The following is a 19,017-nucleotide window of genomic DNA, read 5'->3' on the forward strand; positions in this document are numbered from 1 at the left end:
GCTCTCTCTTAAAGATGTTCCACATAGATGGGCTTCCCCCATTATATTTTTCTTTGTCCCATACCATCTTTTGGATTCTATGCCCTGCCAGGCCCAATGCTGGGCTTTGGATGTGGAGGTATTCAAATCCTCTAAACTTTGAGAGAAGCAGAAGTCTCTATAAAGAGATTCATGGGAGGAACTTGGGTGGTCACAAGGTTCAGCACAGTGTGGAGGCAGGTGGTTAGCTACTATCATGCCCAGAAGTTCAAGAATTGCCTTTGGGGAGCATCTGGGTGGCTCAGTTAGTCATCCAACTCTTGATTTTGGCTCAGGTCATGATCTCAGGCTTATTAAATTGAGCCCCGTGTTGGACTCCGCACTCAGCACAAGTCAGCTTGAGATTCTCTCTTCCCTCTGCCCACTCCCCGCTTGCGTGTGTGAGCTCACCACTCTCGCACTCTCTCTCCCTTTCTCAAATAAATAGAATAGAATCACCTTTGGGGTACCTGGCTGGCTCAGTCAGTGGAGCATGCAGCTCTTGATCTTGGGGTCATAAGTTCGAGCCCCATGTTGAGGGCATAGAGTTCACTTTAAAAAAGAGAGAGAGAATTGCCTTTAACCTGTCCATGACCACTTCATTTCTGTTCCTCTGCTTTTTCACTGGTTCAGAGTATCTGAACTTGTGCCCATTATCTATTACAGTAACCCAGGCCAAGGATAGAAGTGCTCCTCTTCTAAATGACAGTGCAGATCCCAGGGACCGAGAAAATACTGGTGGCCCTCAGGCAAGGCTGCAGACTTCCTGAGAGGCTGCTCTGACCTCCTTTGGCTGGCCTGACTTGGCTCTCCTTCCCCTTAGCCCCCAGGTAGAGCTGCCCCCATACTTGGAGCGTGTGAAACAGCAAGCCAACGAGGCCTTTGCCTGCCAGCAGTGGACCCAGGCCATTCAGCTTTACAGCAAAGCCGTGCAGAGGGCCCCTCACAATGCCATGCTCTACGGGAACCGAGCTGCTGCCTACATGAAACGCAAGTGGTGAGTGGACCTGGGCCAGGATGAGGGATGAAGGCAGGGGGCCTGATGGAGCCAAGTTGCTGAGGCCTCCACGGAAGGTGGTAGTGACATCCCACTGCCTCTTAGGGCTCCTTAGGCTCAGGCTTCTCCTCCCTACCTCCAGACTAGAAGTCGGGAAGTCTCAAGCACCAAGGAAGCTCACAGTGAAGTAGCACGTGTTCACAAGTAGCTGCAACATGATGTTTTGTTATAAAGTGATGTGGCCACTGGACAAGTAAGACTTGAAAGAATGCTTAATCCCAACTGTTGGATAATTGTGCCATGAACTGGGACCATGAAGGAGCAGTGGGATTCTTGCTAGATAGGAAAGAGGCAGTTGGTCTCTGTCTGAAATGACTCTGCAGCTCCTTGACCTTGGGGCGTGCTTTCCTTTGCTCTTAGACCATTGGACCAAGCACAAACAAGATACCAGAGATCTGAAGCTGGCTGTGGGTCATGTGGGGTCATAGTGGCTGGTGGTAAAGGGGTGGGTCCATATCCCGAAGAACCCGCTATCTTTGGAGACCATCAGGGCTCCCAGCCCTTCTGCCTGCAGCACCAGCAGGCAAGCAGGCAGGCAGACCCCATCCCCCAGCCGGGGCCAGGACTGGAGATGGATAGAGCTGGGCCCACAGCCATTTCTGCTCCGTCTGGCATCCGTCGGCTCTGCCCAGACAGACAGGCCAGCTGGTGTGCCATCGTCTGGCTGCAACAAGGCAGGCCAGAGAGGGAAGCTTAAGAAACCCACCCAAGTTAGCAGGATGGTAGATGGGGGTTTGGGAAGATGCTACCCCCGTAGGCCTTCTCAGGCATCAAGAGTTTGCCAAAGGCTCAGATGGCAACCTAACCCAGGAGGTGATGGTTTGCGGGCCATCCTGAGTATTTTGCCTCTCTGTCTCAGGAGTTGGGTAGAATGCAGTGTCCTCATCCATGCTTTAGACTGAGAGCTGTTTCACTCTTTCATTCTTGCTAAGAGAGGCTGATGGGTGCCCTTGACATGTTCTCTGAACTCCTACTGTGCACTAGATCCAGGGACACAAAGTTCTCCACTTTGAGTTCCTGTGCTCTGGAGTGCCCAGCCTCTGGACAGAGGACAAAGACATGATCATGGTTCATCATCATCCAAGAGGCAGGAAGCAGTGAGTCTGAGTGGTCAGGTAAAGGGCTGTGGGCACTAAAAGAAGTTAGGTCACTTTAACTGGGGTAAGGGAAGTGTCAGGAAGGTGAGGTGTCTGATGGGCTTTAAGTGTGGGCAGACTTAGGCAAGGAAATGAAAAGGAGGAGGGGATTATGGGGGAAGGACATTCCCAGGGAGATGAATGGTGTGAACAAAGGCGTGGGGGTGGGGGACTGATAGAAGAGCTTGTTTGCAGAACAACAAATCCATTTGGCTGGAGCAGAGGGTTCTGGAAGGGACTGGCAGGAGATGAGTCTGTGAGGTAGCCTGGGGCCGGCCTGGGAAGGACTTGGAATGCAGAGCGGTGGCGTTTTGGCCTGGATTCAGTGGGATGATGGGCAGCTTACTGAAGAGTTTTGAGCAGGAGAGGGATGTGCTGAGGGCTGTCCTTTCAGGGAGATTGATCTGGCAGTGAGTCTGGATGGGTATGCCCTGGGGCCAGCCTGCTCTCTCCCCATCCCCACATGCCTGCCAGTGACCCCTAGAATGTCACATTCTGTCCCAGGCCAGTCTCTCCAGGGCTGCCATCTGCTCCTGGATGCAGTGGGAGCTGTCACCCCCCGGCTCCTGGTTGGTCTCTGTCTGGCTCTCTCCAGGAGCTCTGAGGGGCACTTTGCAGGTGGTAATTGGGTTTCCAAACAGTGCCTGCTCCTTCATCACAGCCAGTCGTTCTGACGCAGGTCGTGCCTTCAAAGCACTCTGTCCCCTGCCTGCTCCCACACTGGCGAACTGCTTGTTCCTATCTGAGCGTGGCTGCTGCAAGGGCTGGATGCTCCCTCTGAGTGCTGTCGGAGGGGAGGGTCAGGAGGACATTGCCCCTGTCGGGCCTGTTTTGGCCCTCTGCAGGAGGGTTGTGAGCTGTGTCTTGGTGGAAGGAGCATCAACTCTGGGGAGTGCTGCTTAGCACCGTTGGGGCCTAGGCCCACCTCAGCCCAGCAGGGAAAGGAAAAAAACAAAAAAAAAAACAGCTACCAAAGGAGAAGTGGCTCCTGTGACCTGTCTGGCTCTCCAAACGACAGGTGGGAACAGATGAAAGGTGCTGGAGGGGTGTATCCTATATTCTGGCACAGGGTGGGAGAGCAAGGGACTTCTCCTTTGACACCCCCCCCCCAAAAAACTGTCCCCACTTCCCTTCATCCATGCTTTGGGAGGTCGAAGAAGTGAGTGGGGATGATTTGGGAGTTCTGGGCGTGCACACCCCCCTTCGCCATCAGCTTCCAGAGAGCTGACTCTGCCAGTCTGTCAGGCCCCATCCTTCAGCTCCGGGAGGTAGAGGCCACAGCTGCTGTGGATCAGTCAGCCAGGACAGAGGGGGGTCTGGCTGAGGGCTTGCTGCCTGCTGGTCAGACCCTGAGTCCCCAGCCTGGCACTTCTGCCTTACCCAGACCGCAGAACTGTCCTTGAGGGCCCCCTGCCTTGGCCAAGGCTTTGAAGACCAGCCGGGGGGATTTGAGGAGGTAGTTGGAGGAAGAGAGAAGGAGGGCTTGGGGAGCCTGAGGTGGGCAAGATGCCAGGCCTTCTGCTGCAGAGCTGCGGGTGCCTGGGGTGAGCCAGCGTGCAGTTGTACTCTGTGCCCAGCAGAGGGCAGCCTGATACTGTGTTTTTTTCAGACACACACACACACACACACACACACACACACACCCATCCATCCCCCATCCCCCCAAGACTTCAGGGTTCCTGACTCATCTCCTTAACATACTCTATCTTCTGGGGAGCAAGGCCTGCGCTGAGCCAGGGTTCTTTTCATTTCCAAGTACCCTCTCCCTGAGATCTGTCAGAGGTGGGCTGAGGTGGCCACAGGAAGCAGAGGAGACTGGGTAGACTCCTCGCTTGCCATGCTGCCCCACCTCCAAGCCACACTCATCTGCCTTCCCAGGGATGGTGACCACTACGATGCCCTGAGAGACTGCCTCAAGGCCATCTCCCTAAACCCATGCCACCTGAAGGCACACTTCCGCCTGGCTCGCTGCCTCTTTGAGCTCAAGTACGTGGCTGAGGCCCTGGAGTGTCTGGATGACTTCAAAGGGAAGTTCCCGGAGCAGGCCCACAGCAGCGCTTGTGACGCATTGGGCCGCGACATCACAGCAGCCCTCTTCTCCAAAAATGATGGTGGTGAGTGGGCACTGAGGAGGGGTTGCTGTCACTTTCTGTTTGAGGTCCTCCATGACATGCTGGAGAGGGCATGGTTCTGAGAGGGGCCTGGATTCAGAGGCTGATTTAGAAATCATGTGACTTTGGGACAATCACTTGTTCTCTTTGAGACTCAGTTTCCTCATCTGTAAAGGGGGAGCGATAGAACCTTCCATAGAAACCTCCCAGGGTTTCTGTTGAGGATTAGCAGTAGCATGTTTAAAGCACCTGGGGTAATGCCTGGGACTCAGAACAGAAGTAAGCTGAGCCCAGTCAGGCCATCCGCATAGCTCCAGCTGGGCCTTCTCACTGCTCACAGAGAAGGGCCTTAGCTGTTCCACTGGACATCTGAGTAAGAGGCAGCAGCTGGGGGTTGCACTCATTCCAGTTTGGATGCTTGCAGCAGAGGCTGCAGTATAGGGTAGAAATGCCTCGTGCGTGGGGTGTCGAACCTTTGGATCCAACCTCCGCTCTGCCATGTGGTAACCATGTAAAGTACAGCCTCCCTGCACCCACTGCCTTACCTGCACAGAGAGCATTCGAAGCCCTGTCCAGCTCACCGCAGTAGCATCGGAGAGTGAGTTGGGTATTTGTGGTGAAACGTGAACTCACTGGAGGCAGACATGATCCTCAACTCTCTCCTATGCAGTTTACTAACCATGCAATTGATTCATTTGTTTGAATAGTTATCAAGCATCTGCCACGTGCTAGGCACTGTGCCGGGTCCTGAGTGTATAGCTGTGAACAAGTCAGATGGGGTTTCTGTATTCATGGAGTTTACAGCCCTAGTGAAGGAACCAAGCAATGAAGGACAAAGAGAATGTGATGAGTGCCATGGGAGGCTGATAGGTGCATGGGGCAGAGCCTGATGTCAGGCTGGGGTTCTGGAGGAGGAGACGTTCAATCTGAGATCACAAGGATGAGGAAGAAGAGGTAACTAGATACAAAGTGTAGCTGTGGGAGGTGAAGACTTCCTGGCCTAGGGACCAGCACATGCAAAGGCCCTGAGGCAGGCAGAATCAAAGCACTCTTAAGGCACTGAGAAAACTGTTGTGATTTTACCCAAGGCACTTAACCAATCAGTGCCTGCCTCATCTGGGATCTATAACTCACCTTCCAGTGAGGAAGGACTTGGACCTTACTGCCTTCAGAGCTGCAGATCTATTTAGAAAAATCATCCCTTCAAGGCTCTCAGCAGTGCTTCACCTTCCCCTCCCTGCCTCTTATCTCCACGGAAACAGACCGTGGGCCTCTGCATCCTTGGGGCTTCCAGACATTATTCAGGGACCTGAGCCAAGGCCCTCCTAGCATTCGAGGTCCCCTCTTGAACATCCTCAAGGGCTGGGTCCAAAGATGCTTCTTCCTCACAGTCATTCCCAGCTTTCCAGGGTAGGGGTAGAGGCAGGTAGCCCTACGTTGTCAGCACTTGGGCTGAAAACAGGGCCCCAGGGGTGGACACGAGGTAGGGGAGGGGAGAGAGGGACAGGTCTCACCTTTCCTTGCTCTCTGCCCCTAGAGGAGAAGAAGGGAGCTGGTGGTGGCGGTGGCGGCCCTGTCCGCCTCCGTAGCACGAGCCGCAAGGACTCCATCTCGGAGGATGAGATGGTGCTGCGGGAGCGAAGCTACGACTACCAGTTCCGCTACTGTGGCCACTGCAACACCACCACGGATATCAAGGAGGCAAATTTCTTTGGCAGGTCCGAGGCCCTGAAGAGGAGGAGGGCACAGCCCGGTTGGCAGCAGGAGGTTGGGGGTGGGGGGGTGGGGGCATAATGCTTTTAGAAAAGTCTCAAATCCCAGCTCTGCCTCTGTATCCTTGACCAAATGGCTTCACCTCTGTGGGCCTCAGTCTCTTCATCTATAAAATGAAACCGGCTATCCCCACTCCTGGGGCCATAATGAGGATTAATGAGATAATCCACAAAGCATCCAGCATGGGGCCTGGACTCTGCCTTTATCCCTACCTCCTCTCCCTCTGTCTCCGTGTGCCAGAGCTTGGTTCGTTCGTTTTCTTTTTTTCTTTCTTTCTTTCTTTCTTTCTTTCTTTCTTTCTTTCTTTCTTTCTAGATATTATTTATTTGAGAGAGAAAGACAGAGATAGCAAGAAGAGATCATGAGCGGGGAGGAGAGGGAGAAACAGGCTCCCGCTGAGCAGGGAGCCCAACTTGGGGCTCAATCCCAGGACCCTGGGATCATGACCTGAGCCAAAGGCAGATGCTTAACCAGCTAAGCCACCCAGGTGCCCCAGAGCTTGGTTTCTTGATGTGGATGCTTGGAGCTTCCCTCTGCTGGGTTATGAGGCAAGAGCCCTCAGAGGCTGGCAGTCTTGGCACACTTGTGTGCTCAGAACTGTGCCCCCGGTCCTGAGACAGAGCCCATGTCTCAGACCCTATCACCCCCAGCCCTCCTTTGTAGATGGCATTCCTCCTTCGGGTAGGTGAGACACTTGAATGTCGAAGAGTCTCTCCAACAAGATCCCCTCTAAGTGTCAGTGGTGTGTGAGGGGCAGATGTACTGTAGGGTTGGGCTTCTGGACCCAGGAAGGCTAGGACTGCTGAGGGAAGGCTTAGACAAGAGTGTTTGCAGAGACCTAAGAGATGCAAAATCTGATCCAGTACCCAGGGAGCTTAGAATGTGCATTGAGGGAGAGTGTCTTGGAGGCACCCAAGCACTCCCTAATCCTGAGCTTAATAGTTGGACAGCGACTAGGGCTCTGCAGTATGGAGAGGATTACCATGTGTGTGGGAGTTCTGAGTCAAGTGAAGACCCCAGAGTTCGGGTGGCTGAACAGCTCCAGACTTCCCTGCTCCCCGTTACCCTAAGCCACACAGCCTCTACTTGAGGCTGTAGGGCGGTACCCCACCTGACCTCCCTGCCCTTTGCCCCTCTGCCAGCAACGCTCAGTACATCGTCAGTGGCTCTGACGATGGCTCCTTCTTCATCTGGGAAAAGGAGACCACCAACCTGGTCCGTGTGCTCCAAGGGGACGAGTCCATTGTCAACTGCCTGCAGCCACACCCCAGCTACTGCTTCCTGGCCACCAGTGGCATCGACCCTGTTGTGCGGCTCTGGAACCCCCGGCCAGAGGTAAGGGTATGGAGAAGATGGCCAAAACTAGACAGGGAGAAAGATTGGGCTGGACCCCGTGCAAGGCCTCTGGCTGAGCCTGGGAGGATTGGGAAGGGAAATGAGTCACCCAGAGACGAGAAGCTGCTAGGATGAGTGAACTCTTATCCAAGGGCCCAATGCTGTGCAGGGTGGGAGCCATCAAATTCTGAAACTGACAAATGCGGTAGGCAGTTGCAGGGGCAAGAGTAGGCGCCTGCCTTCTAGAGGCGTATCCCTGAGCAAGCTGAGAGGAGGAGGCTCACAGGACACAGTAACCAAGGACAGGGGTGCAGGAGGCAGGGAGGGAACCAGAGCAGCTCCAGCGCCACCTCCTGAGAACAGTGCCTCAGAGGCTCCCTGGGTACCTCATACACCACTGTGTTGTGTCCCCCAAAAGCTGGCTAAAAGCCAGTCCCTTGGTTACATGGGAGGTATGCAGGCTTTGAAGTCTGGTGAACCTAAGTTTGAATCCTGGTCCCTTTACTCACTGCCTAAGGGACTTAACCATCTCTGGCCCAGGTTTTTATCATCTGTACATTGGAATGGGAATGACAGCACCACCTTTAAGGCTAAAGAAGTGATGCCTGTGAAGTGTCCAGTCCACAGGGACAGTTAGGATGGTGTGGTCCCCTCCACTCGCAGGGTGGGTAGCCAGGCAGGCTGGCCTGAGGCCTCCCCTGCCCTCTGGCCCACTTCCCTCCCCTTTGTAGCCAGCAGAACAGAAGTCAGTGGTGTAACTAATTACAGAGGCGATTTACTGTGAATTTTAAAGAGAATCCTACAGGCCTCTCCCATGAGGGGAGAGGAAAAGGATAAAGGAAGGATTGTTGGGAGCGATGACAGAGAAGAGTAGGATGGGGGGGTGTTTTCTGTGCCCCCCACCCTGGGTGTCTAGTAGGTGTGCCCAACAGACTCTGGTGTGAGTCCTCCCACATATATGTCCATGTATGGGCCCCCCCATGTATATAACCCTATGTGGTATGTATGTCCCCATGGTTTCCTGATATGGGGCCCCACCGATACGTACCCTGATATGTGTATGCCCCCCCGTATGTATCCCAGCATGTGCACCCCCCATATGTGTATTGTGTCCCCCAGTGTATATTACCATATGGGCCCCATATATATAACCCCATGTGGCGTGTCGTCTCCCTCACATATATATCCTGGTGAGCGTGTGTCCTGTACATATCCCCACGTGTGCATTCCCCGGCTCCCATATACACATACGAGTATACGTACAAATCCCATGTACATCTCCTGGTATGTACGGCTCCCTCTACATACATCGCTCCGTCGGTGTGTGTATGTTTGCCGACCTCCCCACACACATACATCCCAGTGAGATGTGTGCCTTGCCCCACAGAGTGAAGACCTCACAGGCCGAGTTGTGGAGGACATGGAGGGTGCTTCCCAGGCCAACCAGCGGCGCATGAATGCCGACCCATTGGAGGTGATGCTGCTCAACATGGGCTACCGGATCACAGGCCTGAGCAGTGGGGGCGCTGGGGCCTCTGACGACGAGGACAGCTCCGAGGGCCAGGTTCAGTGCCGGCCCAGCTAGACCCTCCCAGCTCTTGTCCCCAGCCCCTGCTACTGGCTGGACCCTCCACCATGGGCAGGAGGTCAGGGGGTTCTGTTTTGGTTTGTCTTCCCCCCTGCCCCCATTTTTTCATTTCCCTGTTTTGTTTGTTAGTTTGGCATTGGGGGTGGGGGGTTGCTGCAACTTGCTGGCTTTCAGACTTTTGGGCAGATTGCCCCTTGACTGGCCCCAGCTCTGAGCAGAAGAGCAGGAGGGGAAGCCCCTCCGAATACCCCCCACCTCCTACTTCCGTGTCCCTGGAGGGCTCTGGCCTGCCAGGGGTTGGGAGGCAAGGGCCGAAGCTGTCTTCAAGGACTGCCCTACACTTCAGTTGGCGGCAGGAAGGGGAGTGGAATTCCAGTCCGTAAGGGCTAGCCTTGACCTGTTGCCACTCTTGCTCCTACGGGCAAGGCTAGCTCCTCTGTGGCTTCAGGGAAGGTTCTGAAAAAGGATGGGGTCCCACCCTCCCTCCAGAGCCACCATGTCAGGGTGGAAGCAGAAGGAAGGTGGGAGGAGTCCTGCAGTAGGCAAGGCCGGGTGCCTGCCTGGGCGGGAGAGGGTCCTCGCCCTTCTCCCAGCGCTGGCTCTGGACCCTGCGCCTGCGCTCACTGGCCACCTCTGGGGGCTTAGCCTTTCCCAAGGGCCCTGGCAGAGGTTGGGGCGCCACGCCATAACCTTCTGCACTGCACTACGACCACTCCCACTCCCCTTTCTGGGGGCTCCTTGGCCTCACTGTGACCTTTCTGCCAGAGCTCCCAGCCAGGCCTGCTCTGCTGAGGTGGCGCTCCCGCTAAGGGCCCTTTCTGCCCGCCCTCCCGCCCCACATGCTGAGCCGCCACAAAGACCAAAGAAGTGATGGCTTTTCTCTGTCCCCCTGCTGCTCTGGGGGGAGGGGGGTGGGTCTCCTGAGCCACTCAGATGGGAAAATCCCTAACTTGGCCCCCTCCCTCCTCAGCAGCCCCAAGCTTAACACTGGACAGCGGTCACCCCACCACTCACCAAGCCTCTCTCTGCCCCCTTGGCTCTCAGCTGGGAGCTGCTCCTGATAGTTGCTCAGCCTTCCTCCCCTCTCCCTCCCTTTCCCCTCAGTGCTTACTTGGCTCCAGCCCTCCAGCTGCAGCCTCTGGGGAGCAGCAGCCTCCCTTCTTCCCTCCCTCCGTCCTTCCCTCCCTCCGCCTGGTCTCTGCCAGGTGCCTCCTCTCAGTCAGGCTTCAGAGCAGCCCTGGAGACAGGAGGGCCATGTTAAAAGCTTTTTCACAGTTTTAAGAAGACAGGGGGGGTGAGGATAGTGGTGGGGGGTCTGGCACCATCTAGTCATTGCTTTAATCCCAGCAACACAGGTGGCAGCTTCTCCCCCCTCCTCCCCACCCAGTCCCTCTCCCACCCTTCTCTTCTAGCTTGGTAATGAAGTATATTTATTGGTGAAGGAAACAGCTGCTGCTGCTTTTCCTGCTGCTGGGACTTGCTCCCCTGTCTCTTCTCCATGACCTTTCTCGAGCCAGGGAGGGGAAAGCAGGAGTACTGGGGCTGGGCCCTGGGGCCCAAGGACCAGCAGGGGCCCCTTTTGCTTTCCTGTGTTCGAGCCACCTGCCATTTCCTCTCTCCCTGACTCCTGCCCTCCCTCCCTGCCTCTGGCCCCCTGCCTGCCCAGCCTGGGCCCTGCAGTGTGGAGAGACACATAAGCCTTACTGTCCTCTGGGGGCAGGAGCCGAGCCTTTTTGTTGCTCCGCTCCCAGGAGAGTGAGGGTGACGCAATTGATTAAAACCATTTTGTTCTAGGTGTGGCTGCTGACATTTGTGGGGTACAGCTGGGTCTTGGAACCAGAGTGAGGGTACCTGATCCCTCACCTCTGTCGCTATGTGACTTTGAGTAACCACACTTCTGCTGGCTTGAATGAGGCCTCCTTGGAGGATCCCTGTGAGCAGTGGCCACCCAGCATAGTGGGGCTGAGTGCAGCAGAGCCTGGCCCTGGTGGCTGCGAATTGCAGTAATCAGCCTTCACTCTCCAGGCGGTTTTCTCATCTCTAAAATAAGGAGGTTGAAGTCTTAGTGGCTTTTCAAACTCCTAAAATCAACCCAAACAAGAAATACACATTTTACATGGTGACCCAAAATACCCATGCTTATTTGTGTGTATATAATGAACATAAGTTTTACGTAATATTTTTACCCTTGCTACATGCAGTGTGTTCTATTTATCATTCTATTTTATTAAGGAGAAAAAATGCTGGCCATAACCCACTAAATGGATTTCACAACCTACAGTTTTTTTATTGTGTCCTGGATTAGAGGATATCTTAGACCAGAGGTTCCCAGCTTTCTCAGCTCATAGCTCTCACCCCAGCATTAGTGGCTCAGTAATTTTCTCATGGAGCCTCTAAACCAAAAGAAATACCTAACAGTAACATTTATCAAGTAATTATACTCAAATCACATAATAAGAACTATGTCCTACCAAGTCATTGTTTTTTTTAAAAAATAGTACATGCAAACTAGAAGAAACTATTTTTATTTCATTCTTAAATACAATAACTAATGGGATCTGTGTGCTTGTTGGGCACTCTAAAGCTTGTCAAACTTTCTAATCAGATTGGACACTACTGCCCTCGTTTCCTTTTCCACATTGACTTTCAGTTGCTTTTAACCACAACCACCAAAAACCCAGCTTCTCAAAGATGACCTAACCAAAGGAATATGGTACAACCTAATGATGAAACTAGAAACTACCGTGAGCTAGTAGATCTCTCCGTAGCCAACAGATACTGAGTATCTCCCAAATTTAAAATCTCCTACCACGCCCCCTGTGAATTTGTAATGGCCCCCCAAGGTTGCTGATGCGCAGTTTCAGGACTGTGGTTCAGTATCATAGGAACAACAGCTTGACTACTGAAATTTTGTGATTCTTCTGTTTTTTCATTTGGAAAGCACAGGTGGTGATGGGAAGGCGGGAGGGTCTGCTAGGGTGTGCTCGGTTTAGTTCGGGAGACAGGAAGGAGATCCTGACAGAAACAGAAGCATAATAGGTGGCGTTACGAAGCAGGCGCTTTGGACTAGTATCACCTTGTGTCCAAGTTGAAGTCTGCAGAAACTTCAAGACATTTGCAGACCAGGCAAGGGAGGAACAGTGTCTCCGGTCAAGAGCGTAGTGTAGTCCCAGATGCCTCCTGGAGCCTGAGTGATTCAGTTGAGCTGCACCCTAGAGGGTGGAGTGGCTCATGGGCTGGACGGGCAGTCCAGTTGTAGAGGACTCCCTGTGCTTGATGAGAGGCTGTAGGCTTGACCCTGTTAGCGCGGAGGAGCCCCTGGAAGACTTCATTCACCAGGGGCGCCCTTTCATTTGGAGTTGGCACTCTCCCCTCCGCCTTTTTAATAGCCTTTGTGTTTTAGAGCCATTTTAGGCTTACATTCAATTGAGTGGATAATACAGAGTCCCATATATTCCCCCTCTCTCCCTGGCTCCGTTTCCCCTATTTTAACATCTTGCATTACTGTGGTGCATTTATAACAATTAATGAACCAATACTGATACATCATTATTTAACTAAAGCCCATAGGGTTCACTTTATTGTATAGTCCTGTGGGTTTTGACAAATGCATAATGTCATGTATCCATCATTACACTGTCATACAGAATAGTCTCACTGCCCTAAAAATCCCGTGCCCCAGCTATTCAGCACAAAAAAAAAAAAAAAAAAAAAACAGCTTAGGAATAAATCTGACAAAATACGTACAAGATCTATATGAAGAAAACTATAAAACTCTGGTGAAAGAAATCAAGGAAAATCAAAATAAATGAAGAGATATTCCATGCTCGTGTATAGGAAGACTCAATATTATTAAGATGTCATTTCTTCCCAACTTGATCTATAGCTTCAGTGAAATCCCAATCAAAATCCCAGCAACTAGTTTTGAGAACATCGGCAAATTGATTCTAAACTTTATATAGAAAGGCAAAACAGCCAGAATAGCCAACACAATAATAAAGAAGAACAAAGGAGGATTGGCATTACCCAACTTCAAGATTTATCATAAAGCCACAGTAATCAAGACGTGTGGTACTGGTAAAGGACTAGACAAATAGATCAATGGATCAAGTAGAGAACCCAGTCAGCCGATCTTTGCCAAAGGAGCAAAGTCAATTCAATGGAGAAAGGATAGTCTTTTCAATAAATAGTGCTGGATTTAAACACTGTACACCATTCACAAACGTTAACTCAAAAGGGATCATAGGCCCAAATGTGAAACACAAAACAATAAAACTTCTAGAAGATAAACAGGAGAAAATCTGGGTGACCTTGGGTTTGGTGATAAGTTTTTAGAAACCACATCTAAAGCACAATCCATGAAAGAACTGATAAATAGGGTTCCATTAAAAACTTCTCCATGAAGTCATTGTTAAAAGAATGAAAAAGACAAGCCAAGGATGAGAAAATATTTGTGTAACATGTCAGATAAAGGGCTTGTACCCCCAAATATATAAAGATCTAAGAACTTAAAATTCGACAACATGAAAGCGATCCCATTTAAAAATGGGCAAAAGATCTGAATAGACACTTCACCGAAAAGGATATAGAGGGGACTAATGAGGAAAAAAGATGCTCAGCGTTATGTCATTAGGGAATTGCAGATTAAATCAACAATGAAATACCGTTACATACCTATTAGGATGTCTAGAATCCAAAAACTGACAATACTAAATGCTGCCAAAGATGCGGAGCACCAGGAATTTGCGTTGCTGGTGAGAATGCAAAATGGTACAGTCACTTGAAAAGACAGTTTGGCGGTTTCTTACAAAGCTAACTATGTAGTCTAACCGTAGCATCCAGCAATCGCTCTCCATAGTATTTACCCAAATGAGTTGAAAACTTACATCCATGCAAAAAACCTGTTTGTACAAATGTTTGTAGCAGCTTCATAATTGCCCCAAACTGGAAGCAACCAGGAAGTTCTGCAAAAGGTGTGAATCGATACATTGTGATACAGCCATGCAATGGATTATTCAATGATAAAAAGAAATGAGCTATCAAGCCACAAAAATACGGGGGGAAACCTAAATGCATATTACTTAATGAAAAAAAGCCAGTCTGAAAGCCACACTGTATGATTCCAACTATGTGACATTCTAGAAAAGGCAAAACGAGATGGAAAGGTTGAGTGGTGCTCTGTTTTTAATGTGTTTCTGCATGTGTGACTCACCCAAAGCTCTCACCAGCCCTACCGGTGAGAGAGGTGGGGGCACATAAGCCTGCCCAGTGAATGTATATAGCAAAACACTCCTTTTTTTTTTCCAGATTAAAAAAAAAATTGTATTTTTAAGTAATCTCTACACCCAACCAACGTGGGGCTAGAACTCATAACGTCGAGATTAAGAGTTGCAGACTCCACCAACTGAGTCTTGATCTCAGCTCAGGTCTTGATCTCAGGGTCATGAGTTCAAGCCCCTGCCTCCACACGGCTCCACACTGGGCACGGAGCCTACTTCAAAAATAAAAAAATTGGGCACACTGTGTTTGTGGTGGGTAGGTGTGGCCCTGCAGGCCTGCTCCCATCTCTGTTCAGCACATGCTGAAACGGCTGCAGAACATAAACGGCAACGACAGACCATCTAGCTCAGAGGTTCTCCACTGGGCTACACCATCGGAATCACCCAGGATACTTTTTTTTTAAAAGGGTTTGGGGAGAGGCAGAGGAAGAAGGAGGGAGAGGATCTGAAGCAGCCTCCATCCATGCTCAACATGGAGCCCAACCTGGGGCTTGATATCACGACCCTGAGATCATGACTTGAGCCAAAATCAAGAATCGGACAGCCATGCAGGCACCCCTCACCCAGGATACTTTTAAAAACTACCAGTGTCCCACCCCAGAAATTGTTTTAATTGATCTGAGGTAGGACCCAGGCATCCACCCATTATTTTTAAGCATCCCAGATTCATTCTAAGTATGGGCAGAGCTGAGGATCACTGATCTAGCCCTAACTCCACATTTTCAGAAGAGAGACGAGTTCCAAAGAGGGGCGGGAAAAAGGGATGGGTTGTCCAAGGACCCCAGTGAGTTAGAAGCAAAACTGGGACGGGATCCCTAATCTCTGATTCCTAGTCCAAATCTTAAAAACTCATTTTCTTATTTAAATGTGATACTTCTTGAGCTCCTCTGTGCCTAGCACTGGCGTAATGAAAGTGCACACAACAGACTGATCCCTGCCCTCCTGGAACCTCCACATTATCTGGAAGATGGGTAGAGATGGGGATTGTGCATGGTCCCTGAACATTCGATTTCACTGGGAATCATGAGTCCTCCCCTGTACATTCTGCCAGGGAGTGCCCCACTGTTTGCCAGGCTCTGTGTCTGGCAGGGGTGGTGTGGGAGGAAAGCAATCTGATGGACCTGATGGCAGGTATGGGGTACTCTCTCCTTCGGTCTTGCTCTGCCTCCTGCTCTCGACTCCTTTCCTTTTTTCTATGTAAAATAGCCTGGTCCTAATGAGACTATAATCTGCACCTATTTTGTGGTGATTTACAGAATATCAGGCTGGTCTCAGCCTTGTCACACTTCAGTAGACCTAAGAGGGCTCACCAGCAGAACCAGAGTCAAGGCTCAAAACCCCAACTCTGTCTAATATGTGCTTGGATCTCAGAAAAGTTCCTGAACCTCTTTGGGTTCATTTTCCTCATCAGTAAAATGGGTATTTTGATGCCTGTTCTGGTTATTTCACTACATTATAAGAAGGCCCCAAATCATAGATTATGTGCATCCAAGTGTGTTTTAAGTGAGTAAGAGTTCTACAGTTGTGTGGTTTTCACTATAATAGCTAACACTGAGTGTTTATTTGGAGCCAGGAACTGTTCAGCTATAGCCAGTCAAATAAACCTTACAAGGACTCTGTAAGATGTGAATTATCGTTTCTCATTTCAGATATGAGGAAACCGATGCCAACAGGCTCAGTTACTTTCCTAAGGCATGACAACCACTGACAGAGCTTAGGTTGAAACTGGGCTTGCTGGCTGACTCCAGGGTTCACATGTTTAACCGTCATGCTTTACTGCCCACCTGGGAGTAGGAGACTTAGATTCTGGTCCTAGCTGTGCTTTGGATAATCCTGGGCAAGTCTGCCCATCTCTAAAACAGAACAGAGAGGGAAGTTGTTTTGTAAACGCTGAAGTCCGAAGAGTCACAGTGTCTGTTCTCGAATGGTCCCCTCCCTACCATGAAGGTTTGGAGACATCCTGGAAGACAGTTCAGGGTTTAAAAAGGGGAGAATCCCAATCTCCAGGAGCCAGAAAAGGTAATGAATGGAGCAGAAGCAGAAAGGCTGAAGAAGAGAGGAGTCTGCCCTCACACACTCCAGGCACTGCCTGACGCCCAGCAGCGAATCCAGCCTGCAGCGGCGACTGCCCCTGGCTTGGCACTGTTTCCCTGGGTTGTTGATTGAGGTGATTCTTCCCCAGAGCCCCTAAGGAGACCATCTACGATCAACAAATAGCAACGGTGACATTCTCTGAGCACTTCCTATCTGCCCGGCGGTGTGCTTGGCTACAGGGACCAATAGATCCAGTCAGACCCCTTCTCAAGGAGTTCACAGTCCCTCAGGGGAGACAGACATATAAACAGCTAATGCTAATGCAAGTACACATGAATATTCAATAGGTAGAAACACAGCCTTCGTGCTCTGGGAGCAAAGAGGGAATATTTGCCAGAAACCTTGAAAGTAGTGTAGGAGAGTAGGGGAAGGGCATTCCATTGGAACGGTGTGAGCAAAGACATGAGGTATGAAGTGCAGGGCTCATTCTCTGAAGGGCAAACATCCCAGTGAGGTTAACTCCAAGCAAGTCCTGAGGGAGACAATGAGAGATGAGGCTTGAGAAGTAGGCTGGGGTTTACAGCCAGACCATGGGGGCCTTAAATGCCAGGATGAGGAGTGAGACACTCTGAGGGAGGTGGTGTGTGAGCCCTGGGGACTCATAAATGGGGCCAAAGGAGGGGGTGCCCTGACTCCCACCAAGAGAACGTGCCCTGAGTTCACCCTTCAAACAAGCAGCATCTTGCCCTCGAAGATTTCCCAGCTTGACAGTTCCGGCTCTACTATCCTTCCTCCCCCAGCCAGCCCTGTAAGTGGATCCAGATGGCCATTCCTATTTTAGGTCGGTGTGTGTGTTGAGGGGAGGGGTAGCTATGAGTCCTATCAATCCTTTCCTGAGCTGTCTGTTAGAGGAGCTTCTTCCAGGACCCTGCTGTGATCCTCTGAGCCTGGAAGGAAGTGTTAGTCTTTGATGGAGATTTCCCATCTGTCTGTGGGTGATCGAGGTGGCAGCAGCAGGAGGCGAGGCACAGGCTAGGAAGTCTTTTACATTGGGTGAGAAAACCCAGGTGATGTGTGCATATGAGAGGGGGCCGTGTGGACAGCCTGAGGGTGGCAGGGGGAGAAGCCTGGGAGAGAGGCCCCAGAGAAATCAGAGGAGCTGGCTTCTTTCTGCAGGTACTTGGCCGTCTTCATGCCTCTGCTTCTGTAGCTGCCTAGGCCAAGGAGCTAAGGATCTCTGATCAGACACTACTCCTGAGCACTGTGCCCAGCAACCACCATGGGCCACTTAAAAAAAGCTTGAGACACCAAGAGGTAGCAGGTGATAAGCTAGGCTCCTGCCCTCGACTGTGTGTAGCCAGCACATGATACCAAGCTTCTAAGTGTATGCTGTTCATTCATTTTTGCAGATATTAAGCAGAAGCTGTGTACTAGACACTAGTAGGTACTAGGTTCATAGAAGTGAACAAGACACGTATAGTGTCTGCCCTCAAGTAGTTTCCAGCCTAGTGGGGGAATCCAACAATACATAGCCACAAATGTGCTATGAAGGAAAAGAACAGGATGTCCCGAGGGAGATGAACAGGGGCTTTCTGATTTAGATTAGGAAGGACTCTCTGAGAAAGCCACATTTAATCTGAGACTTGAAGGATAAATAGAAGTTAGCCAGTTTAAGAGGGTGGGGAACATTCAGCACAGGAGTGTGTGCCAAGTCCCTGGGGGCATGAAAGAGTGTGGCACATGAGAGGAACTGAAAAAAAAGGCCAGGGCAGCTGTAGTGTAGTGAACAAGTAAGAAAAAAGGCAAGATGCAGGGCCTTGTAAGCCATGGTAAGCTATCTCTATTTTATCCTAAGTACAATGAGAAGGCGCTGAAGGTTGTCAGAGTAAAGGTGCTACTTGTGTTAGTACTACCAAATTTGTGGCAGACCCTAAGAAAGACTTAGTTTGGTTGTTTATTCATTCATATATATATATATATATATATGCACCCACCAGTCCTGTGCTAGAATTATGGATTGACAGTGATGACTGAGGAATACCTAAGGCAAAGACCTTTCTCAGAGCCTGTGATCCGGAGATTAGCTATCATGATTGACTCAAGAAGTAATATAATGTATTCATTCAACGAACGTATGCTGCACACCTCATCTATTCCAAACTCTGTGCTACGTGCTGGTTGTTGCTCTGCAAGGATTACATACTACACATGGGTCATGGGAGAAGCACAAACCTACTCAAAAATTTTGAGTAGGTTAGAATCATTTTCAGCTGTGATATGTGTAAGGCCTTTATAAAACATCCATTCAATCATTAAATCAAGAAACATCTAGTGGGCATCGGCTTTGTACCAGGAACTATGCTAGCTACTGAAGTCAAGGAGCTTAGAGTTCCATAACAGACATACCCCCCAAAATGCATTAAAATATTAAGCGCTAAAAACAGGACAGCAGGCTTTCTATAGATCAGTGTCGAAGGAGGGTAATTCAATGGAAAAAAAAGACGTTTCCAAAAAGACATAGCTCCCATTTTTCTGATTTTGTCCCTACCTCCTTCCAGCCTGATTTTTAGCTGCTGCCTGCCTTCTGGTCCCCATATTTCCCCTTCCCATCCCAGTGGATTCCATTTTTTTTTTTTTTTTTTTTTTGCCTCTCTTGGTATCCTTTAAAAAGCTCAAAGAATCCAAG

The 19,017-nt window shown here is 50.5% G+C and overlaps 1 protein-coding gene across 7 annotated transcripts in view; it reads left to right on the plus strand.

Moving 5' to 3' along the window:
* The window catches only part of WDTC1 (WD and tetratricopeptide repeats 1), a 67,945-nt gene extending 57,134 nt beyond the window's left edge, over window positions 1–10,811 (plus strand). For 4 of the 7 annotated variants that reach the window (XM_026516926.4, XM_044390394.3, XM_044390393.3 and 1 more), the window contains 5 exons: window positions 842–1,015; window positions 4,090–4,325; window positions 5,860–6,040; window positions 7,238–7,430; window positions 8,818–10,811. In XM_026516926.4, coding sequence (XP_026372711.1) covers window positions 842–1,015; window positions 4,090–4,325; window positions 5,860–6,040; window positions 7,238–7,430; window positions 8,818–9,015 — 982 coding nt within the window. In that variant the 3' untranslated portion in view covers window positions 9,016–10,811. Of the gene's footprint in view, window positions 1–841; window positions 1,016–4,089; window positions 4,326–5,859; window positions 6,076–7,237; window positions 7,431–8,817 lie in introns of all 7 variants that reach the window. The other 3 variants (XM_048222007.2, XM_026516928.4, XM_044390395.3) reach the window with 3 other exon arrangements.
* The last annotated feature ends 8,206 nt before the right edge of the window (window positions 10,812–19,017 follow it).

Source organism: Ursus arctos, unplaced genomic scaffold (genome assembly GCF_023065955.2).
Source record: "Ursus arctos isolate Adak ecotype North America unplaced genomic scaffold, UrsArc2.0 scaffold_32, whole genome shotgun sequence".
Classification (NCBI taxonomy): domain Eukaryota; kingdom Metazoa; phylum Chordata; class Mammalia; order Carnivora; family Ursidae; genus Ursus; species Ursus arctos.